The 25,964-nt window shown below is 42.8% G+C and overlaps 1 protein-coding gene across 1 annotated transcript in view; it reads right to left on the bottom strand.

Moving 5' to 3' along the window:
• LOC138946119 (neuromedin U receptor homolog nmur-2-like) overlaps window positions 1-25,600 on the bottom strand; it is a 54,237-nt gene extending 28,637 nt beyond the window's left edge. The window contains exon 1 of the mRNA XM_070317623.1: window positions 23,736-25,600. Within this exon, the coding sequence (XP_070173724.1) occupies window positions 23,736-24,194 (459 nt within the window). The 5' untranslated portion in view covers window positions 24,195-25,600. The remainder of the gene's footprint in view (window positions 1-23,735) is intronic.
• Between the last annotated feature and the right edge of the window lie 364 nt (window positions 25,601-25,964).

Below are 25,964 nucleotides of genomic sequence, written 5' to 3'. Positions count from 1 at the left end.
TTTAGTTTTTGTTTTGTTTGTTTGTTTGTTGGTATTTGGTTCTGTCGACTCGCAGGTTTTGGTCGTAGCTCTCAACCCTATCAGAAAATTGCCTTCATAGGATTAACATCCTTTGCGCTCAGGGACCATTAGAAATCCTAGCTGTGATATATCCGATGATGCCGAAAGAGATATGGACATACATTTATGTTGTCTACGAAAAACGAAAACATCATCGCATTTCTTTCATGTGGGAGGTGATTTACTATTGAATCCGGTCTGAGGACCATACAGAAATGTACCGGCACCAACGTCGTATTGAATATTCAGTTTCAGACATCCTATTCGTCAGGTGTCTGAGATATCTCCCCCTCCCCCCCCCCTCCCCCCCTCCCCCCTCCCGAACTCACCATTATCTCCACCCCAACCCACCCCCCATTCGCTGGTTTGGCGTTATTTTGCCCTGGCTATACATTCCCCGTTCTACTAATCACCATGACCATTATATCGAACAAGGTGCACTCTCCAACGTGTGATTTATTATTTCTGGTATGACAAACAGCTAAGCATAAACATCGGCTACCGGATATTAAGCGGCCGTTTGCTCCGTCTTTCGTCAAGGAAATGGACCAAATGAGACTTCATTCGAAATGAAGTATTGCCGAAATATAATGTAGCTTGCAGATATCATCCTTTATTTTGTCTTTCTGTATCTCTCTCTCTCTGTCTCTCTCGACCCCCGCCCCCCCGCCCCCCTCCCTTTTCAGTTGTATCCTGTCTGCGGAACCTAAAGAAAGGAAACGGCAACCTGACAGGGAATAATTGAATATTTTCACACGTATCTTTCACGGACGTCTTCGTCGGGTGTCTTTGACCTCAAACACAATCGCCCAGCCCCAGTCCCCTTTTCCCCCTCCTCTCCCTCCCTATGAAGTCACTGACCGCGTCAGCTGCACTCATTACTTCCAACAGATGTGTCCGGACGTATAGCAACAAAGGTTACAAGACAATGAAGAATAGTCCCAACGTTCTTGCGTCATTTCCAAGTGTTTCTAGCTTCCGGATATGGAGTACGTGTGTCCGTTGCCTTCCTTTTTTTCCACTTAGCGCATTACATTTTTAAATGAACCCTGCTATCACCCACTTCCCCCTCCCTTTCCACACATCCCTCCAAGGTAACCCTCCATCTCGCCTCCTTTCCCTCCCTTTTGTCTTTTACTGTTGCTGTTCTTCAAGCCGCCTTCGTGTCTGTTCAGATGTTGCGTTTATGTGTTGGGATCAACCAACATCGGGACAGTGCAGCTGCTGCCACGAATATGACTATCAGGCATTCATTTTGGCAACAGCATGTTACATTCTTATGGATTTTGTTTTCTCCTTTTTATATTTAGTCAAGTTTTGACTAAATATTTTAACATCGAGGGGGAATCGAAACGAGGGTCGTGGTGTATGTGTGTCTGTGTGTCTGTGTGTGTGTGTGTGTCTGTGTGTGTGTGTGTGTAGAGCGATTCAGACTAAACTACTGGACCGATCTTTATGAAATTTGACATGAGAGTTCCTGGGTATGAAATCCCCGAACGTTTTTTTCATTTTTTTGATAAATGTCTTTGATGACGTCATATCCGGCTTTTCGTGAAAGTTGAGGCGGCACTGTCACGCCCTCATTTTTCAACCAAATTGGTTGAAATTTTGGTCAAGTAATCTTCGACGAAGCCCGGGGTTCGGTATTGCATTTCAGCTTGGTGGCTTAAAAATTAATTAATGACTTTGGTCATTAAAAATCGGAAAATTGTAAAAAAAAATAAAAATTTATAAAACGATCCAAATTTACGTTTATCTTATTTTCCATCATTTGCTGATTCCAAAAACATATAAATATGTTATATTCGGATTAAAAACAAGCTCTGAAAATTAAATATATAAAAATTATTATCAAAATTAAATTGTCGAAATCAATTTAAAAACACTTTCATCTTATTCCTTGTCGGTTCCTGATTCCAAAAACATATAGATATGATATGTTTGGATTAAAAACACGCTCAGAAAGTTAAAACAAAGAGAGGTACAGAAAAGCGTGCTATCCTTCTTAGCGCAACTACTACCCCGCTCTTCTTGTCAATTTCACTGCCTTTGCCATGAGCGGTGGCCTGACGATGCTACGAGTAATAATGGCATTGCGTTCAGTTTCATTCTGTGAGTTCGACAGCTACTTGACTAAATATTGTATTTTCGCCTTACGCGACTTGTTATATTTAGTCAAGTTTTGACTAAATATTTTAACATCGAGGGGGAATCGAAACGAGGGTCGTGGTGTATGTGCGTGTGTGTGTGTGTGTGTGTGTGTGTGTGTGTGTAGAGCGATTCAGACTAAACTACTGGACCGATCTTTATGAAATTTGACATGAGAGTTCCTGGGTATGAAATCCCCGAACGTTTTTTTTTTCATTTTTTTGATAAATGTCTTTGATGACGTCATATCCGGCTTTTCGTGAAAGTTGAGGCGGCACTGTCACGCCCTCATTTTTCAACCAAATTGGTTGAAATTTTGGTCAAGTAATCTTCGACGAAGCCCGGGGTTCGGTATTGCATTTCAGCTTGGTGGCTTAAAAATTAATTAATGACTTTGGTCATTAAAAATCTGAAAATTGTAAAAAAAAATAAAAATTTATAAAACGATCCAAATTTACGTTTATCTTATTCTCCATCATTTGCTGATTCAAAAAACATATAAATATGTTATATTCGGATTAAAAACAAGCTCTGAAAATTAAATATATAAAAATTATTATCAAAATTAAATTGTCCAAATCAATTTAAAAACACTTTCATCTTATTCCTTGTCGGTTCCTGGTTCCAAAAACATGTAGATATGATATGTTTGGATTAAAAACACGCTCAGAAAGTTAAAACAAAGAGAGGTACAGAAAAGCGTGCTATCCTTCTTAGCGCAACTACTACCCCGCTCTTCTTGTCAATTTCACTGCCTTTGCCATGAGCGGTGGACTGACGATGCTACGAGTATACGGTCTTGCTGAAAAATGGCATTGCGTTCAGTTTCATTCTGTGAGTTCGACAGCTACTTGACTAAATATTGTATTTTCGCCTTACGCGACTTGTTTTGCTGTCTATCCGCAAGCGTATATTCTGTCAACCTCAGAAAATAAAATTCAATTCAAAATAATTTAATTCAATCCAATTCTCACTCTTTCTTGCAGGATTGCTTTGTGAATATATTTCTAATGCGTACCACGGCAAGTGTGCATGCTGAGCAGGCTCGTCATTATTCAGTGAAAAGAAAAAGGGAAGAAGACTGATGCTTACAAAAAGAGAACATTAGTTATTATAATGAGATGGAAGGCGCTGAAAATCTGACGATCTGTATATGTGACATATTTGTAAATAATCGTTGTTTATCGTCGATTACAGTCCTTTTTGTAGGTAAACTTTACTGTATAAAGCGCCGGTATTCGAAACTACAAATCATCGCTGCAACATCCCACACAGAGGGCTAAAAAGGCAGGGAGTTTTCTTTTGACACGTTTGATCAAAACCGTGCCCCTGTCAGAATTTCTTACACCGCTTGAGCGTTGAACTGCAACAGGCAACAGGTCCTATCTTCTTCCAACACAGCTATAGCGTGAAAGGAACTTCCTCTTCCTCTGCGCTCATGGTTTTTGCAATTTTTGATGAACCATTCCCGGAAAAACCGCTGGTGTTTTTATTTAAATTTTTTTTTTTTTTTTTACAAAACTAATCCAATCTTTACTCTACACAGAAAACAGTCAGATGTTTGGTACAAGTGGAGGGATGGGCTTATCCCATGTAAAGGCCTGGCCAGACCTGAGATGTTGAGCTGAAGCGTTTACACGGCAAGAACTTTGCCTTTAAGCATCCGAATCTACAAATCAACGCTGCTTCAGTTCACCTAGAAAACTAAACTGATAGGCGGTCATTTCTCTTTCACGTCATTGATCGTAACTGTGTCTCTGTCAGATTTTCTACCATAATTGCAGCAATGAACTATAACGGACATCAGGACTTGTGCTACTTTTCTGCACAAGCGCTAATGTCGTTCGGCTGTGCATATGATGCATGACATGCGAAGCTTTCCGAGTTTGCTTTTAGGGAGATAGTGGGTGTTGCCTGTTGGAAAGTTCTGCTCTTGGAAAAGTCAACAGAGCTGTCTGAACTTCCTTATTGATATTTGCACGGCAAACATTGCGCCGATTCAACTTTTGGATTCTCAATGAAAGCTCAAACAGCGTGTTCTGATTGTGTGTTCCGGATCGGGTTATTTGTTTTCCTACGAGTATGTAGGAGTGTGAGCATTACGTTTTGTCGTGAGCTCTGCGTATCATACATCTAGATGCATGTCTGCTTTTGCTTTGAAACTGGTTTTAGACTTCAGTTGTCAGAGTGTTGAGTGTCTTTTTGTTCCAGGGTTAGATTTTTTAAACTTTACTTTTGCAAACAAAATTAGACCATCCCTCCACATTGGATTAGACCATCCCTCCACATGGGATTAGACCATCCCTCCACATGGGATTAGACCATCCCTCCACATGGGATTAGACCATCCCTCCACATGGGATTAGACCATCCCTCCACATGGGATTAGACCATCCCTCCACATGGAATTAGACCATCCCTCCACATTTGTTTGTTTGTTTGCTTAACGCCCAGCCGACCACGAAGAGCCATATCAGGGCGGTGCTGCTTTGACATTTAACGTGCGCCACACACAAGACAGAAGTCGCAGCACAGGCTTCATGTCTCACCCAGTCACATTATTCTGACACCGGACCAACCAGTCCTAGCACTAACCCCATAATGCCAGACGCCAGGCGGAGCAGCCACTAGATTGCCAATTTTAAAGTCTTAGGTATGACCCGGCCGGGGTTCGAACCCACGACCTCCCGATCACGGGGCGGACGCATTACCACTAGGCCAACCGTGCCCGTATCCATCCACATGGGATTAGACCATCCCTCCACATGGGATTAGACCACATGGGATTAGACCATCCCTCCACATGGGATTAGACCATCCCTCCACATGGGATTAGACCATCCCTCCACATGGGATTAGACCATCCCTCCACATGGGATTAGACCATCCCTCCACATGGGATTAGACCATCCCTCCACATGGGATTAGACCATCCCTCCACATGGGATTAGACCATCCCGCCACATGGGATTAGACCATCCCTCCAAATCAACATATATAAGAATACAAAAATCAACATCCTGGCTGCGTCTTATGCAGAGAGAAAATTGTCTCATTAAGAAGTTGCCACCAGCGTTCGTTAAGAAATGAATTATGACAGCTTATTCCCATTGTGCACAGCCAGCACCCAGGCGTTACATTGTTGGCACGTGTCCAGGCAGAGGGATGGCCTTATCGTGTATACTACATTGGGGTGTGCACGTTAAAGATCCCACGATTGACAAAAGGGTCTTTCCTGGCAAAATTGTATAGGCATAGATAAAAATGTCCACCAAAATACCCGTGTGACTTGGAATAATAGGCCGTGAAAAGTAGGATATGCGCCGAAATGGCTGCGATCTGCTGGCCGATGTGAATGCGTGATGTATTGTGTAAAAAAAAATCCATCTCACACGGCATAAATAAATCCCTGCGCCTTTAATATGTGCGCGATATAAATTGCATAAAATAGAAATAACAATGAAAATAAATAAATCCCTGCGCTTAGAACTGTACCCACGGAATACGCGCGATATAAGCCTCATATTGATTGATTGATTGATAAACGCCTGGATAGATCTGAGGTGATGAGTCAGGTTGACATGCGGCTAGGTAGGACGTCCGCCGGGCTTCTGTCAAAATAAGCTCCAGACTGAATGCTTCCCAGCCAATTTCAAGAGGTACAATTTTCTTGAGAGAGAGAAGCATGTCAATATCTTGCAAATCAAGCAGATTTGTGATGAAATTCGAGAGGTTTTACCCCAAAAATTCAATTTATTCGAAACGCACCGCGTGGTTGCATCCATTGAATGAAAATGAAAGATTTTGCGTTCTAGCAAATTTCTAAGTCATACTACATTTTTCATCAGGAATTAGACTCCATGAGGGCATACCGGGTCCGAAGTTCAACCAGCAGTACGTTGGAGGGAAGGGGGGATAGTCAGTGTGGAGTTTATGTGGGATAAACAAGGCCGGCTGACGTCCTTCCTTTAGCGGAATGTGTCAGATCGTTTATACGAGATAAACAAGGCCGGCTGACGTCCTTCCTTTAGTGGAATGTGTCAGATCGTTTATACGAGATAAACAAGGCCGGCTGACGTCCTTCCTATAGCAGAATGAGTCAGATCGTTAATACGAGATAAACAAGACCGGCTGACGTCCTTCCTATAGCAGAATGTGTCAGATCGTTAATACAAGATAAACAAGGCCGACTGACGTCCTTCCTATAGCGGAATATGTCAGATCGTTAATACGAGATAAACAAGGCCGGCTGACGTCCTTCTTATAGCGGAATGTGTCAGATCGTTAATCCGAGATAAACAAGGCCGGCTGACGTCCTTTCTATCGCGGAATGTGTCAGATCGTTAATCCGAGATAAACAAGGCCGGCTGACGTCCTTCCTAAAGCGGAATGTGTCAGATCGTTTATACGAGATAAACAAGGCCGGCTGAGGTCCTTCTTATAGCGGAATATGTCAGATCGTTAATACGAGATAAACAAGGCCGGCTGACGTCCTTCCTATAGCGGAATATGTCAGATCGTTTATACGAGATAAACAAGGCCGGCTGACGTCCTTCCTATTGCGGAATGTGTCAGATCGTTAATACGAGATAAACAAGGCCGGCTGACGTCCTTCCTTTAGCGGAATGTGACAGATCGTTAATACGAGATAAACAAGGCCGGCTGACGTCCTTCCTATAGCAGAATGAGTCAGATCGTTAATACGAGATAAACAAGGCCGGCTGACGTCCTTCCTATAGCGGAATGTGTCAGATCGTTAATACAAGATAAACAAGGCCGGCTGACGTCCTTCCTTTAGCGGAATGTGTCAGATCGTTAATACAAGATAAACAAGGCCGGCTGACGTCCTTCCTATAGCAGAATGTGTCAGATCGTTAATACAAGATAAACAAGGCCGGCTGACGTCCTTCCTATAGCGGAATATGTCAGATCGTTAATACGAGATAAACAAGGCCGGCTGACGTCCTTCCTATAGCGGAATATGTCAGATCGTTAATACGAGATAAACAAGGCCGGCTGACGTCCTTCCTTTCGCGGAATGTGTCAGCTCGTTAATACAAGATAAACAAGGCCGGCTGACGTCCTTCCTATTGCGGAATGTGTCAGATCGTTAATACAAGACTGTGTCTTCAAATGCAAGATCTTGCAAGAAAGAGTGATCGCCTTGCAGCCTCTTGAGGCCGCTAAATCCCTTGTTGCGACAATTTCCTGATGTAATGATCTGATTAAGCTCACTCCGGATTGCTTCAAACCCTACACAGGATTTCAAGCTCGATAGGTCCGTCTTTATTTTTGTCTCAAACGAGCTCCGGTTTGAAAATTGAAGTAATCCCCACGATCAATTTTCTTCCGGTCCAATATCGATCTCTTTTTCTAGAGTGTGTTGCCCCCACCTCACCGGTTATCTCTCTCCCCGTGTCCCTGCCGATATCCCTCCCTCCCTCTTACTCTCTCAGTGTCTGCAAGAACCATTTCATTTCTTTTCTTTTGTGTCAATACCCCAGGGCCCTCTTGTGTGTGTGTGTGTGTGTGCGTGTGTGTGTGTGTGTGTGTTCGTGTGTGTGTGTGTGTGTGTGTGTGTGTGCGTGTGTGTGTGCGTGTGTGTGTGTGTGTTCGTGTGTGTGTGTGTGTGTGTGTGTGTGTGTGTGTGTGTGTGTGTGTGTGTGTGTGTGTGTGTGTGTGTGTGTATGTGTGTGTGTGTTTTGGAGGTAGCTTTTTGGCTGTCTGCCTGTCCGTCTGTCTGTCAGAGTGTGCTGTTTTAGATGTAATGCAATTCGTACACCTCAATGTATGCCTTACTCGTTTGTTCTCCTTGAACCGGAATAAACTTGCAAATTTCTTGTCAAAGTAAGGTTAGACTGCCAAATGTCAAATCCGTGAAATTCATTCAGCAAAAAAATCGTTCTCCATAAGGAAGCAGCCAGGCCAGGCGGTTGGTATATAGTACATGTTCAAGTCGAAGGATGCTTTCATGTTTGGTGGCGCACACAATGTTTTACGCGGGAAAAAAGTTACATTAAAAATGTTGTCAGCAGAAATCTTCGCCGAAAAACCCCCAACAACCTCAATGCGGCTGTAGTACCTCCTCTCTTAAATAAGTTGGCAGACAGCGAGTCCCATTCTGGGGCCCAATGAGAACAATATTATCTGCCGGAATACGTCATAGTTCGGTAACGAGGCGCGGTAATTCGACGCAAAGGGAGGTAATTATGGAAGGAAATGAACCATTCTTGAAAGGCTGGTCCTGGTAAGAAGACGAGATAATTGAAAACGACGAAGCCTCTGCTTGCGCTGGTGTTTAGCCATGTAAACTGAGATCTGACGAGGAATTAGAACTATTCTATGCTGCCATGTAAAGTGAGATCTGACGAGGAATTAGAACTATTCTATGCTGCCATGTAAAGTGAGATCTGACGAGAAATTAGAACTATTTGATGCTGCCATGTAAACTGAAATCTGACGAGGAATTAGAACTATTTGATGCTGCCATGTAAAGTGAGATCTGACGAGGAATTAGAACTATTTGATGCTGCCATGTAAACTGAGATCTGACGAGGAATTAGAACTATTTGATGCTGCCATGTAAAGTGAGATCTGACGAGGAATTAGAACTATTTGATGCTGCCATGTAAAGTGAGATCTGACGAGGAATTAGAACTATTTGATGCTGCCATGTAAACTGAGATCTGACGAGGAATTAGAACTATTTGATGCTGCCATATGTAAACTGAGATCTGACGAGGAATTAGAACTATTTGATGCTGCCATGAGACTACAAGTACGTTGTTTAACACGCATCCGTTACGTGGAGAAGGCACATATACTGTTGGCTGTGCATAACTAGGAAAAGACCACCGGAAATGTCGGCGGTTTGTGTGTGAATCATATGAATAACCTGTGGAAAATAGGCAAAACTACAATAAATAAATGAATGAATAAATAAATAAATAAAACGCAAACACACACACACACACACACACACACACACACACACACACACACACACACACACGCGCACACACACACACACACACACATACACACACACACTCACGCAAGCACACATGCGCACACACACACACACACACACACGCACGCACACACACACACACACACACACACACACACACACACATATATACATAACACATATATACAAGCAAATAAACAAAAATAAAACAACAACAACAAACACAACAAAATAAGGAGAATCGGGAAACGGAAAAATGTTGGTAGAAATATAATTTTAGGTCAGCTGACTTGTTGCGTTTGCCTAACATTACTAATATAAAATAGTTTATTTTCATTTGTTGTGGGGGCTACGAAGCCTGTTCGTGTTTTGTAATTGTCCTTTCTCTTTTACTACTGTTTCAATAATCTACGCCTATTCCTGTTGATATTTCGCTATTGTCATTATTCATGTTGCAAGTCTTGCTGAAATCGTGCTTATGCTTAATCATTCGGCAATTCTAAGTTTTATTTGGCACTAATTGATTATTCCGGAACGTTCACCCTCCCTAGTTCAACGCCCAGAAGATGCTAGCAGTGGTTGCCAGCTGACAAAGACTTGTACATTATGCACGTGCAATGCGCATCTATGTAACATACAGTAAGCGATCATATTTGCCACCGCGCATTCAGGCTTCTTTCCCCAATAGACGGATTCCTAAAATAACTCTGTCGGGTGTGTATGGGTTGTGAAAGGTTACTTAACCTTGATTTTTACCCGGACAAACATTGCAGGGGCCAATCACAAGCGAGGGATGTGTCAGAAACACGTGGACAGGACCACGTGAGAATCTATTTGTCAGAGGAAAATCAAGGGTATTCACTCTTTGACAACACATAAAAACCCGACGGAGTTATTTCCGAAAATCGTCTATTTTCATTACTTCATTGTGCCATTGCTGGCAAATTCGGGTTGTTTTCTCTCAGCGGAAAACTAGCAACAACAAAAGTCGCGTTACACAGGTTTTTGTGTGTTTATGTATAATCAGCCCTTCTGGCACAATGACCGAGGTCCTTTACGTACTGCCACTGTGGTGCCACGAGGATTGGACATGGATACCGTCTTTGAGTCCGGCTGCACAAACATTTGACCCGTGTCCGTCCCAACCTGGATTCCAATCTGTTACCCGGGGATCACACGTTTAGTGCTCTACCAACTCTGCCGTGTAAAGGCAGAAGGAAGCAAGTCCCCAAAAAATAGTTTCGAGAAAATCTACTATTTCTGTTTGCATGTATTCCATGTATTGGAATGCAAAGCTTTAAATGATATCGGTTTTTTTACTGATGAAATGCAGGACAGTGTTTTGCGTTTCTATTATGAATATCAAAACCCACATTTGATTCATCACTTAGAAATAATGATTTTTTTGTGGACTTGCTACCTTTTGCCAAATGAATACACGAAACTCATTCACTTAAAATGAATGGTAAAAGGCAGTAACAGGACATACTGCTTTCTGCCAAATTATGTCCCAACTTAATAAATCTTGTAAACAAAGTAGCAAAAGGCAGCAATGGACTAGGTTACTGAATTCTGCCATTTTATTTTGGTCTGGCTGAGAAAAAGGCATAAAGCAGGAAGAGGACTTACTGCTTTCTGCCAATTTATTATCTGAGAAAATGCATATTTGGGGAAAACGTTTTTCCATACATTTGACAATAGGGTGTTCAATTTCTTGAACAAGACAAAGGTTTTCAAGTGAGTCATTGTGAGAACAGAGAGCAATGAAACATGCATTCACAAAATGATGCTGGCAAGGAAGTAAGTCCAGTGCAACGCTGAAAACCAAGAAGTCCATGAACTTGATTCCAGTTGCCTATTTTTTTTCTTTGATTACATTTTTTTAATCAATCAATCAATATGAAGCTTATATAGCGCGTATTCCGTGGGTACAGTTCTAAGCGCTTGTCAAAGAGTTGTCAACACAGAACTAACAAAGAAACTAACATCTACAGACGGACACGAACCCTATCACACACTAGCAAACCCTGATAAACATACAACAAACAACTGTTTAACAACAATGTACACATCAATAGCTAGGTCCAAAAAAAATAATATTAAACACAAAGAAAACACCTCTCACAGAGCACAGCACAGGAATGTCTTTTGGGGCACAACACATCACGTCGAACATGAAAGTCGCAGCCAGCTACGTACGGGAAGAACTGAGTCTTCAACCTACTCTTGAACGCGTCAAGAGAGGGGCTCTGGCGAAGCTCAAGCGGCAGGGAGTTCCAGACGGAGGGGCCCGCGGAGGGGAATGCACGCTGACCAGCAGATGCGAGTTTCGAGCGAGGGATGTGAAGGCGGAGTGGGTCAGCAGCAGAACGAAGGGGACGGTCGGAGGGCTGGGTGTAGAGGTCCAGGGAGGATTGAAGGTACTCGGGAGCAGAGTCGTTGCGACACTTGTAGACCAGAGTGGACAGTTTGTAGGAGATTCGGGTGTTGACAGGGAGCCAGTGCAAGGAGCGAAGTAGGGGGGTGATGTGGTCTCGCTTCGTCTTCCTCAACGTCAGCCTGGCAGCAGCGTTCTGGACTCATTGTAGGCCATGAATGGATGAGGCGGGGAGGCCAGCCAGAAGGGAGTTGCAGTAGTCCAGACGACTGAAGATGAGGGAGACAACCAGCTTGACACAGGCGTCGTGGGTGAGGTAGCGACGGATGGAGGCGATGCGTCGTAGGTGGAAAAAGCAGGTCTTGATGATGAAGGAGATGTGTGTCTGCATGGAGAGAGTGGAGTCGAGAAAGACGCCAAGGCTCTTGACAGCAGGGGAGAATGGAACAGTCGCGTCATCCAGCTGGAGGTCGGTCACAGTGAGGGAAGCAATCTTCTGTCGTGTTCCAACGAGAAGGGCCTCCGTCTTCTCACTGTTCAGCTTCAACTTGTTCTCAGTCATCCCGTTCTTGATGTCAGTGAAACAACTGGAGATGGATCCCAGGAGATGGTCAACATTTTTTTAAGTGGACTTACTTTTTGAAAAATTAATAATAATTAATCGCACAACTTAGAAATTTGGACAAATGATGCGCCTTTGTTTTCAATGCAATATAATACGATAATCTCATTTTGACCAAATTTGGACTTACTGCCTTCTGCAAATACACAGCAGAACTTACTGAACCACCGGGCCCCCAACGGGGAGCTTTTACACAAGATACGAGCGCTCGAGCATCCTTCAACTTCAAAACGTGCCAACATCACAAGCCTGTCTGCTTCCACTACAGAATGGGCGTTGTTTGTTGAATTATGTCATGTCATAACATAAGTGACACTTTTATCAATTTACCAAATAAACGGTGCGTTAAAATGTACTATTACTTCATCTGTCTGTGCAGGGACAAGAAAACGCCATTTTAACCTTTGCTATTCATGATATGAAGTTAGGAATTGGCTGTAGCTGGGTAAGGACAATTCTTTGACGGAAAGACATAATCAGATCTGAGGTATAGTGTGTGGGTCGGTGGTCCACAAATAGTCATGCTAAGAAGACCCTAGGACACACAACCTCTGATCCACGTTTCTCTTAATCAGACGTGACCCAGACAAGCACCACACTCTAACACAGGAAGCCGCACAACGTCCCAGACGCCAAACCTGATTACGAGTCGTTTGACCCTTCGAATAGTCACCCTCTTGGCGACGGCTGGGTGTAAAAATACAAACACACACGCACACACACACACACGCACGCACGCACGCACACAGCACACACACACACGCACACGCACACACATACGCGCACACACACACACACACACACACACACACACACACACACACATACCCCTGCCATCTCCCACACACATACGCGCACGCACACAGACAATTTTGGAAATCTTGCTTTGAAAATGATATGTCGTCATCGTTCAATCAACTTATTACACCCCCGGTATAGGGGTGTGTATAGGTTTCACTCGATGTGTTTCTGGCGGTATTTGTGTGTTTGTGTTCGCAAGTAGATCTCAAGAATGAACGGACCGATCGTCACCAAACTTGGTGAACAGGTTCTATACATTCCTGAGACGGTCCTTACAAAAATTGGGACCAGTCAAACACACGGTTCGGGAGTTATTGGTGGATTAAAATTATACAACGACTTATAGACGGACACTCCCGTTGGTCAAAGGGAAATAACCTTCTCAGTTGGTGGCAGTGAGAATGGTTATTTCCCTTTGACCAACGGGGGTGTTTTTCCTATCAGAGGAATTTCTTGTTATTTTAGAGTCTCCATTCACTGATGTTTTTATATTTAGTCAAGTTTTGACTAAATGTTTTAACATAGAGGGGGAATCAAGATGAGGGTCGTGGTGTATGTGTGTGTGTATGTGTGTGTGTCTGTGTGTGTGTGTGTGTGTAAGTAGAGCGATTCAGAGAAAACTACAGGATCGATCTTCATGAAACTTCACATGAGAGTTCCTGATTATGATATCTCCAGACGCTTTTTCCTTTTTTTGATAAATGTCTTTGATGACGTCATATCCTGCTTTTTGTGATGGCTGCCTGTTTAAAAATTAGGGAGTATCGTCCCTTGATCCCACTCGCGATACTTGTTAAACATGCCTTTGACCATGCAGTCGCTTCAGCCAGCGAAATATCTCGACTCCGCTCTTTAAATCCATGCAGAATGTGCGTAACGTATGAAGTATTCTTTATTTTCTCAATATTGACACATGTAGGCCTGTACCTATACGTGATATTGACTTTGATTCCACAAACTATTTCAGTCGTATGTTGAAAAAAGTAGTCCATCTGTAAACTCTGAATATGCAGATGACCTCTATAAATTATTCAATTGTACTCTGAAATCAAAGACAATGACCAATGACAGTTGAGATCGAAACTCGGTTGTGATGGGTTATCCATATGGTTGTGATGGATTATTCAGAATAATCACCTTCTCAGCTAACAGAGACAAAGAGGCAGGTTATGGGATAAATGTAGGAGAAACGCGTTGGGAAGATTATATGCTTGCGTATGTGTGGGGCGGATGCTGGGTGGGGGAGGGGGGGTGTGTGGTTGGGCCGATAAGAGGGAAGGAGTAGGCCAGGGCGGAATGGGAATGGTGGTGGGGTTGCTGGGAAATGAGAGGGATGGTTTATTTAAAAACATTTTGAGGGACATTTAAACTTTTCCAACATCAGTTCTGTTTTTTCCTTCCCACAAACTCTCCTACAAGCTTTTTCAAAGTCTTTTAAGGCACACTCAGCCTCCCGTAAACCAATACATTTTGGTCACATACACTGTCAGGCTTGTACACACAGTACTAACACCCTTTCGTTTAAACACTCACCGCTTCAGAACATCCTAGGTGCACTCCGTAAAGAGCGAGCATTTTTCAAAGAATTTGTCAGTTTTTGTGTGGCCAGCCGGGTTATCTTCATACACAATCGGACTAGACCTAACTTTTAAAATCTAAATAATAAATTGACAGCTTGTTATACAAAAATTCTTAAATCATAAAAGAATTCTTTTTTCATCAAGACAAGATCAGTATAAAATTCGAAGTTTTGAAAGTTTGAAAAAAGGGAGTTTGAAGCCAACCGCCGCCGATAAGTTCGTGTGACTCGCAGTCGTTTGTTGCATTTTAGATTCTGAGGTTCACAATAACGTGCTATTGCAGATACAGCGAGTCGCATTGAAATCACAAACTGACGACTTAATTGTGTAAAAAAGGAAAGTGGATCACACGGGTCCACGATGGCTCTGGGGTTAGATAAACCACCAAAACTAGTGTGTGGTTTACGCAAGCTAAATAGCCATTAAAACGTACTGTGTCATTTGATGCTATTACATGCTATTGCAAGTGTGTTCTATAAGGTTAGAACATAGAGAATACTACATGGCTTGCTGTGTCGTACCAGATTTACACGAGTTGTTTTTTTAAATAGTGAACTGCGAGCGAAAGCGAGCTGTTCACTATTTGAAAAAGCAACGAGTGTAAATCTGGTACGACACAGCAAGCCATGTAGTATTCTGTTTATCCTACATTATATACTTCTGTGCCAGATCTAACTAAAAGTCACCGACAGCGCTATTGCCTTTGGATCAACCCGCTTTAGAACTTTAAACCACTTTACTCAATTTGACATTCATTCCTCCGCCATGACACACACTCTCAAACTAGGACAAAGTAGTTCGCCTTTGTTAACACTGTTAAGTTTAATATTGAACATTGATGAAATAAATTCGAACAACAAAATCATGGTCACTTCAAAATATACCAGATAAAAAGAAAAGCAGTGGCCACAGGATAAAAGAAACCAAAAGGAACAACAACAGCAAAGCATATCCTTCCGCGATAGGATGACAGTCAAGTCGGAGCCAGGCGAGTCGACAGCTTTCAGATGGTCACTTCTCGGTTTGGTGACTGCACAAATATTGGTTGATGTTGATGGTACCAACGTGCACAGGACCTGCAAACAGTGTTGTTAGCGTTTGCTGGGATGTGATTGTGGCAGTGGCAGTGGAGACGGCTGGAGTTGAAGTGGCCGATGCAGGCGAAACCAATGTGTCGTCTGCCGACAGCTCCGAGACCGGTGCAGTGCCGTTTAGCATCAGACTGAAGCCACGGTGTTCCTCTTGGGAAATGCTGCTGTAATTGTTAATACTCTGGACGTTTTTGTGCCCAGATAGCTGCATTATTTTGGTCGGAGGAACGTTATTCTCGGAAAGTTTCTGCACTAGGAACTTGCGTGCAGAGTGGTTGGTGTACCTCGGGTTGATGATCCCAGCTTTTCTGCACATGTTTTTCATGGTTGCTGACAACTTGTTGACGCCGACAGGTTGGCGCTTGAACCATGGGAATTCTTCAGATGCAACTTTTGTGTTTGTTGCACAATAGAAGGGGGAACTTGTCTCGGAGTAACCTTTTGGTCGGAGAGCTGCGTATGTTTTGTAAACTGCGACAGGGCAGCGCTCATCGTTCGACGCCCAAGCTTTCGGACAGACATCACGCACAGACTTTGGATTGTCGCCCTGGCATGTTTTGGATTGTCTTTCGCAAAATTGGAGATATTCTCTGCCATTACTGTCTTCATGCAAGGACACGTCTCCCCACTGCATGTGCCTGTGAGGAGTCACGCTGCGCAGACCAAAGTTGACTGTGTTTTGCCACCACAGAGTATTCAGGATTGCTTCTGGATCTGCGACTCCGAGCTGTTTTGTCTGCCACAGCTTGTCAACATCTTCATCTTTCAGCGGTTGAGCCCTGTTAGGTAAGTTGCCACAACCTTCCTGTTTAACTATCTTCTGCTTTGTCTTCACGACTTCTCTCAGTTGTGCAAATTCGGGGCCGTCTATAACGGATGCACAGTACTTTTTAGATTTCAACTGTCGATGGATGCTGCTGAGAAGGCCCCTCAGCGTGGATGGTTCATACTCTTTGCCATCCGGTTTTTTCAAACTCATGAAAAAGGAGCAGAGAATTTTGCATAATTCTTGTGGTTGGATGGTGCTAATGTTTCTTTTGTCCCCGTGTTTCGCCATAAACGTCGATAGGCGACGTATATCGTAAACCGTTTTTCGGAGAGTGTTCTTGTTCTTGTTTGTCTGAACGAATGAGTCTATTGGAGAAAAATCATAAATCATGGATGACTCACTTTTTTCTTCATCGACTTCGTCATTCGCGTCATCACCAAACATGTCTTCGAACAGCTCATCACTCAAAAATTCTTTCAGTGTTGACAAATCGGTTTTCGTGGCAGTTGCCATTTTGTTGCAAAAGTAGTTCTTCATGAATATGTAATTACTCATTTACATAGCTTGACCTTCCGGTTGATCCCATGTACTACTAATTTACATAGCTTGACCTTCCGGTTGACCTCATTTACATGATATACACACGTGTGATTTGAACGATTTTTATCTCACGGGTATCTCTCTCACGTATTTAGGATAATGCTTTTTTCGTGACTGAAGATTTAAATCGTTCTGTGAACCATTTGAGGCAGAATGGGGCTTTTATGTCACCACCGTGTTTGATTTAAAACTCTATTCGCGTCTGTAAATCTATCCAGAGTTGTGTCCATGCTCAATCGGTACATCTCTTCTTATGTAAGGTTTATTATATGAGCTTATACAAGGATGCCACCTTTAAAACAATTCTTAATTCTTAGAAATCTTAAATGTCACAACCGAAAACGAACTGGAAAAAATAGTCCGAGTCTTTTAGCTAATTTATTTTAATCCATATTTTATTGTGGAAATGTCTGTAGATATATATCTCGTATTAATGACCGCCTCTTGTATCTGTTGTCGCTCTATACACGAATGTAACCTCTTGTATGCTTGATCTAAACTTGTCAACACCTTTATTAGCCAATCCTTTTTGGTGTCGATGTAAAGTCTGCATACATCTGTTTTTGTTTTGTTTTGTTGTTTGTTTGCTTAACGCCCAGCCGACCACGAAGGGCCATATCAGGGCGGTGCTGCTTTGACATATAACGTGCGCCACACACAAGACAGAAGTCGCAGCACAGGCTTAATGTCTCACCCAGTCACATTATTCTGACACCGGACCAACCAGTCCTAGCACTAACCCCATAATGCCAGACGCCAGGCGGAGCAGCCACTAGATTGCCAATTTTAAAGTCTTAGGTATGACCCGGCCGGGGTGCGAACCCACGACCTCCCGATCACGGGGCGGACGCCTTACTGGGCACTAGGCCAACCGTGCCGGTCTGCATACATCTATCCTTGTGCAAATATACATATCTCTAAATTTAAATAGCTACTGCTTTTTGTCTGCGCAGGGGGGAAACCTTTTCGTCCCAGCTCCCAACACGCTGTTCCTCTTGCTCCATACGGGAATAAACCTTTTCGTGCCAATTCCAGACGTATCTCTCCAGCTGTCCTTGCTAGTCTGTTGGACCGGTATTTGTATTCAGGCAACAGTATTTATTCTGGTGTTCAGTTGTTAATTCTAGATGGTATCTTTGAGAAACGTTTTTAGACACGCCATTCTCCTCTTCTGTAATTTGTTGGATGTCAGTTCTGTTGTACCCCTCAAACAGCCTATTCTTAAACCTACCCATGTTTTGTGTCTACATATATTCTGTATATATTTCCTTTTGTGAAAGTGTTTGCAGATAATTCCTCGTCCCACTGCGTTTTGTTCTGTACAGGGACTAACTCTCTCTGTTGACAATTACAGAACTGGTTCTCCGCTATCCAAGCTTGTGTTTAGAACTGGTATCAGTAATCAGATCTGGTACGTCAGTATCTATTCTGGCGTTCAGTTGTTAATCCTAGATGGTATCTTTGCGAGACGTGTCAAGGGACGCTTTTCTCTCGTCCTTTGATTTGGTGGACATCAGTTCTCTTTTATCCCTCTCACACCACGCCTTTTGCAGGCTATTTTTAAACTCCGTAAAGCCGCTACCCTGTTTGATGTTATTGGTTTTTTGCGCGTCTATCAGTCTGTTCATCTTTGTGCTCATGTGCACAAAAGAGATGACTTTTTCTGTTGCCCTTTTGATGGCAGAAGTGGAATGTATGTGGGTGTTCCATCAACAAGGTAATAGTGCAATTGGGTAATATTGCCCCATCGTATTGCTGAAATATACATGTTGCCAGAATGATCGCCGACAGCGGTAAATATTTGATGCGGATCACGTGCTATGACTAATTACAGTGAGCTCGCGCGCAATGCTCTTGCGCTACAATCAACCTGTCTGGCTCTATTTCTCTAGTTATAGGCCCAAAGCCCTCTCCCTTTTTCCTCTCCTCTCCCCTTCTGTCTATCTCTATTTGTATCCGTCTGTGTCTGTCTGTCTGTCTGTCTGTCTGTCTGTCTGTATGTCAGTCTGTCTGTCTGGTTTGCCCGTCTGTGTTTTTAAGAGTGGGATGTTTCTCTCTCGCGCTCTCTCTCTATTTCACTCTTGTTGCTACTTATTTGGAAGGGCAATTAAGAGTTGTCAACGCCGATTTCCAGAAACTCGTGGTCTTAATCTTCCACGCTCTTTAATGTCTTTACACCTCCGGCCCTACCCCCACCCCTCTACCTCTAATACCCATATAATCCAACCACCCCATGCTACCCTAACGTTACCCCCCCCCCCCCCCTCTCTTTTTCTCTACCGCTGGCTATCGATCTCAGCATTGTATCTAAAGCATCTTCCGTCTACACACTGACATGTGTCAGACAGAAGTTGGACCCCAAGCCTAAACGCTATCTTCAATATTTATGGTTACAAGGAACAAGCGGCAACAGAAAATAAGAAAACAGATTACTCGCCAGTCATGCGCCACAATGGTAGGCAGAAAAGCTGGACGACCCACTGGCATATATCCCCTCTCTCTCTCTCTCTCTCTCTCTCTCTCTCTCTCTCTCTCTCTCTCTCTCTCTCTCTCTCTCTCTCTCTCTCTCTCTCTCTCTCTCTCTTTGGATTCCATCAACTTGTGAACACCTCAACCAGATTGACTGATACAACATCAACGTTGATTGATCACATTTACACTAATAATACCTCCACGGTGTCAAACGTGAAAACTTTACCTTCAAGCATCAGTGACCATTGTTCAATATTTTGTTCTTGGTCGTTCAGCACCATTTTCCTCTGTGTTTAATCATGTTGTTGCTGACGAGGCATTAGGCGCCCTTTTAGATATATTTTATCCTACAGTGGATAAGCATGCCCCACTATGTCACCACAGAGTGAAATATCCATCTCTTCCCCCATGGTTGACGGAACAGATTATTGAAGCCATGTCCCAGTTTTTAGAAAGCAAACAACATGAAGTCTAACTTTAAGAAACAAAGGAATAAAGTGACAGAATTAACACGTCAAGCAAAAGCAAATTATTTTAATAAATTAATCGAGGACAAGAAAGATATTGCAACAGTTTGGCGTGCTGTTAATAACATATTAGGTAAATCTAAACAGAACTCAAATCGGTCCGCCCCTACCATCTCCCCTGAAGATTTTAATAACCATTTTTTGTCCCTTGCCAATAGGCTAAATGAATCTGCAAAATGCGACAGTCCTGATTCTGATTTTGAAGTCTCTCTCTCAAAATTACATAATTTTTGTAATGACAAATGTAAACCAGACGATTTTTTTTACTATTCCAGACATGGCAGTGCATGAGGTAGGTAAGGCACTAGAAGGCCTTGAAAATAAAAATCCATGGGTCCTGACAAGATTCCTGCTTACTTGGTCAAATTAGCTCTACCATATATTGTGGAGCCACTCACCTATGTGTATAATCTCTGCATAAAGCAAAATACTGTACCTAGTTTATTAAAGAGAGCAAAAATAACTCCATTCCATAAAGGTGGAAATTTATCCGACCCACATAATTTTAGACCCATTTCCGTATTACCCATTTTATCCAAACCATTGGAAAAACATATTCACAAACATTTGCTCGCGTACATAGAAAGCAGAAACCTTTTCCATCAATTTCAATCTGGTTTTCGAACAAATCACTCTTGTCACAGCGCCCTTACCACGCTATGCGACACCTGGTTGTCTGCAACAAACCGATCTGAAATCAGTGGTGCTGTGTTTCTTGACTTTAAAAAAGCGTTTGATCTTGTTGATCATTCCATTTCATTGAAGAAATTACAGTTGTATATCAGAAACAGTTCAGTGTGTAACTTTTTTGCTTCCTATTTACAGGACAGATCTCAATACACTGCCCTAAACTGTAAAACATCTACTGAGGAGACTGTGAAATGCGGGGTGCCCCAAGGGTCAGTGCTTGGGCCGATCTTGTTCTGTCTGTATATCAATGATCTGCCACTGCACATTTCTGATTGTAATGTAAGAAGTGATTTTTTTGCTGACGATTCTTCTCTTCATTCAAGTGGAAAGTCTGTTCCAGTAATAGAGTCCTCCCTTCAAACAGCTTTAAACGATGTAAATAACTGGGGCAGTGCCAATGCTATGCTTGTCCATCCAATAAAAACTAAAAGTATGGTGATTGCAACCAGACAAAAACACCAGATTTCTCCACTCAAACTAAATCTTACTATTGGTACGCAATCAATTGAACAAGTTCAACAGCATCGCGTTTTAGGGGTAATTATTGATTGTGAATTCAAGTGGCAGGCACAATTACAGCATATTTGCAAGAAAGTAGCCAAGAACGTTTTCCTCCTATCCAAGTTAAAGCAATTTACGGACAGAAGGACTCTGGAAATGTTCCACCATGCTCATGTAATGCCTCACATCAATTATGTTTCGACGCTCTGGGATTTTGTTTGTTTGTTTGCTTAACGCCCAGCCGACCACGAAGGGCCATATCAGGGCGGTGCTGCTTTGACATATAACGTGCGCCACACACAAGACAGAAGTCGCAGCACAGGCTTAATGTCTCACCCAGTCACATTATTCTGACACCGGACCAACCAGGCGGAGCAGCCACTAGATTGCCAATTTTAAAGTCTTAGGTATGACCCGGCTGGGGTTCGAACCCACGACCTCCCGATCACGGGGCGGACGCCTTACCACTAGGCCAACCGTGCCGGTGACGCTCTGGGATGGCAGCAGTGATGTCCACTTGAAAAAGTTAGACTCTGTCTATCGTCGCTCGGCTAAACTCATCGTAAAGGATAATGCCCCAACAGATATGAAATTAAAAATGCTTAACTTTCTTCCTCTGGAAAAGCATCTCAAGTTAAACAAAGCCATTTTCATGCATAAATTGTATTACGGTAAAGTGCCGATTTACATTAAATCATTATTTAATAAAGCTACCGGCAGATATGGGTCGGTCAACTTGATCCCACCGATTCCACGAATTGACCTTTATAAGACCAGTCTTGCTTTTTCGGGTACATCAGTTTGGAATTCACTTTCATCATCCTTTAACCACTTAAAGTCATTGAACAGTTTTAAAAAAATGTGTCAAAAAACACTTAATGTCTGAGTAGTTTAACGCGTTTTGATTTACCACACTTAGTATTACGCCAAAGATATGCTATTCTGAACATATTTTTGTTGTACTATTGCTACATGTTCGATTGCTACCAGCTTGTACTTATAATTACTTGCATAGTATGCATTTGATTTTATGAATAACCACATTGGGGCGGGGATATAGCTCAGTTGGTAGCGCGCTGGATTTGTATTCAGTTGGCCGCTGTCAGCGTGAGTTCGATCCCAGGTTCGGCGGAAATTTATTTCAGAGTCAACTTTGTGTGCAGACTCTCTTCGGTGTCCGAACCCTCCCCCCGTGTACACTACATTGGGTGTGCACGTTAAAGATCCCACGATTGACAAAAGGGTCTTTCCTGGCAAAATTGCTTAGGCACAGTTAATAATTGTCTACCTATACCCGTGTGACTTGGAATAATAGGCCGTGAAAGGTAAATATGCGCCGAAATGGCTGCAATCTACTGGCCGTATAAAATTTCATCTCACACGGCATCACTGCAGAGCGCCTAGAACTGTACCCACGGAATATGCGCGATATGAGCGTCATTGATTGATTGATATGTACGCTCTTCATACCTCATCATCATCATCATCATCATCATCATCATCATCATCATCATCTTTTATCATCACGTGCTGAAGTTTTCTGACCTCCTTTTGTTGCTAAACTTTTTAACTTTTTAATTTTTAATTTTTCAATTTTATCATTGTGTGTCTGTGCGTCCCAAGGACAGATTGTAAGAAAAGGCGTAGCCTTAAATCTTAATCCTTGTTAAATAAAGTTCAATTCAATTCAATTCAATTCAATTCAATTCAATTCAATTCAATTCTCTCTCTCTCTCTCTCTCTCTCTCTCTCTCTCTCTCTCTCTCTCTCTCTCTCTCTCTCTCTCTCTCTCTCTCTCTCTCTCATTCTCTCCTGCAAGTGTAATCGTTGTCTTCAATAGTAATGGTTATAAGGGGCGAGAGTGACAACAGAACATAGGGTAAAAGAAGACGGGTCAACCCTACAGCACAACAGAACTCCGGAAAAATGGACATCTCATCGGTGTACACCCAGAAGGGGTCTTCTTGTATGTCTTCATCAGTCGGAGGATGTGTTTCTAGTCTCCTCGTCTGGATAACACCATTTCATCTTTGTCAAAACTTGTCGTCAGGCAATCTTGCAAGCTGTTCTGCTGTCTGGGTAACGATTGGTTTTCTCCACTTTCATTTACGCCGCACAACAACAAATAGAGAGAGAGAGAGAGAGAGAGACAGAGAGAGAGAGAGAGAGAGAGAGAGAGAGAGAGAGAGAGAGAGAGAGAGAGACAGACAGACAGACAGAGACAGAGAAAGAGACAGCGAGACAGACAGACAGAGAGACAGACACTGAGACAGACAGAGACGGACGGACACAGTCAGAGACTTACACAGAGACACACAGGCAGAGATACACAGACAGAGACAGAGACACATACAGACAGACATACAGACAGACTGCAAGAGAACAAAACCTCCACGCAGTCATACCTGAAACACACTCATCGCTCCCACAGAACCAAATACGCGAAAACAACTCGCATTTACCTCACACAACCAAACATACACTAACTCATAACTAACCTCAAACATCATTGACTCTAGCACCTCACCTGGCACACGACGATAGTGTGGACGACAGGGACGGACATGGCGTCCCCCAGCCAGCTGATGAAAAGAGACAGGAGGAAGCCGGTGTCCGACACGGACCTGGCCGCCAGGTAGATGCTGCACGACGTCCTCCTCAACGTCTTGCTGATGAAGATGCAGAAGGACAAGATGTTGCTGATGATCCCGAGGACCGCGATCGTCGGGAGGGCGATGAGGTGGAACCTGGCGAGGACTTGGATGATGATGCCCGGATGAGGGTAGTAGCCCGTCATGTTGGAGAGGGAAGAGTTGTCGGTCGTATCGTTCGTGAAATCGTCCAGGATGAAGGTAGTGCCATAGTCGACGCTGTCGGCCATGGAGATGTTGTTTTCGTCGTTGTCGTTGTTGTTGTAGTGGTGGGTGGTGGTGAGGGTCAGCATTGTGGAGGTGAGCAGGGTGGTCATGTTGTGTTGGATGGACATAATGGTGGGATCGTATGTTATGCAGAATAGGTCGCAAACTTTAGCACGAAATCACCTGTGATCGTATGTTATGCAGAATAGGTCGCAAACTTTAGCACGAAATCACCTGTGATCGTATGTTATGCAGAATAGGTCGCAAACTTTAGCATGAAATCACCTGTGATCGTATGTTATGCAGAATAGGTCGCAAACTTTAGCATGAAATCACCTGTGATCGTATGTTATGCAAAATAGGTCGCAAACTTTGGCATGAAATCACCTGTGATCGTATGTTATGCAGAATAGGTCGCACACTTTAGCATGAAATCACATGTGCTCGTATGTTATGCAGAAAAGGTCGAATACTTTAGCATGAAATCACCTGGCACTGAAACTCGTTCACGATAATCCTCGTACAGTTCTGTCACAAAATTCGATGATTGCAAGAAATAGAAAACAACACAAGACTTTAGTGTTAAATCAATTTGCACCCAGATCTTCCGAATTCGTTCACAGTGAATCTTGTGTCAACTTAATTCATAGAAGGGAGAAATTCGTGTTCACTATCGCTGGATTTTTCTGTGGCCACCCCAGCCTTCTTATACTCCCGTTCACACCTAATTAACAGAGGATCCACAATTTTGCCGCTAGAAAAATGTGTCACACGTGTCGTTCTTTCACCACACACAAGCAACGCAGAAGCTCAGCGATCTCAAAATAGGATATGTATTTGTCATAGGAATCCAATAATTCTTACAACAGCTGAAGTAATTGTTCACATTTTTGCATTTCATGTGTTGTTAAAATGATTACGTTTGTCACGTGCTTTTATTTTGTATTGCTGCCTTTTCTCTCTTTTCTTTTCTTCTTTCCTATGCTGTCTTTTGAACTTGATCGTCAGATGTTAAGATTAACGCAGGCATTCCTTTGAAAGGGTCTGCCGTTTGTTTTGTAGCGTAATTTTATTTTCTGCGTTAGATTTTGATGCTTTTCTTTTTCTTCTTTTTATTTGTTCTTATTAAATAATAGGTGTTGCCTTGTTTGTTTATTTTTTAGGTATTCAACAAACTTTAATGTGAGCTTTTAGGAAATGCCGAAAGTGTGCAAATCATATGTCGCTAGCTTCCTTTTAATCATTTCTGTTGATGAACTTTTGGACGCCAGGAGAAACATTATGTGTGGATTCCTCGGTCCCTCTATTGTCCGATCAGATTATTCTCGTTGTATTCATATATTCTTCAGACTAAGTCTCTCCGAATGTAGCTGTAGTAATTTCACTCAAGGTCTAATGTCCGAGGTCAGTAATAATGTTTTTTAATCGAGTTGCGAAGCTAGAAGTTTGAAGAAAAAAAAAATCAAATCGTGCAAGTGTACAGTACACAGCGCAGCTGTTCACGAAGAGTCGCTAATATCCTTCGTGAGTTGTACGGAAGCAATCTTCCTTTGTTCTCCACAAAAAGGCGAAGGTCAAATCTGAAAAATACAGAATAGTGCGTTTAAAAAAAAGAAAGAATTTGACTCCAGAAAGCAGAGATGTGATTTAGATGTTTTGCCAATCAGAGGAAATGGGAAGACCGTGTGTGAGAGAGTGAGAGAGAGAAGGAGGGGGGGGGGGGTCGAGGTGTTTTTTTTTTTTTTTTAGAGAGAGAGAGAGAGAGAGAGAGAGAGAGAGAGAGAGAGAGAGAGAGAGAGAGAGAGAGAGAGAGAGAGAGAGAGAGAGAGAGAACGGACGTACGAACGAACAAACGAACTTTATTTTACAAGGATAAAGGTTTAAGGCACATTGCTTTG

Source organism: Littorina saxatilis, linkage group LG13 (assembly GCF_037325665.1).
Source record: "Littorina saxatilis isolate snail1 linkage group LG13, US_GU_Lsax_2.0, whole genome shotgun sequence".
Classification (NCBI taxonomy): Eukaryota; Metazoa; Mollusca; class Gastropoda; order Littorinimorpha; family Littorinidae; genus Littorina; species Littorina saxatilis.
Note: the sequence above shows the minus strand (reverse complement) of the source record. Positions and strands in the feature narration are given on the sequence as shown.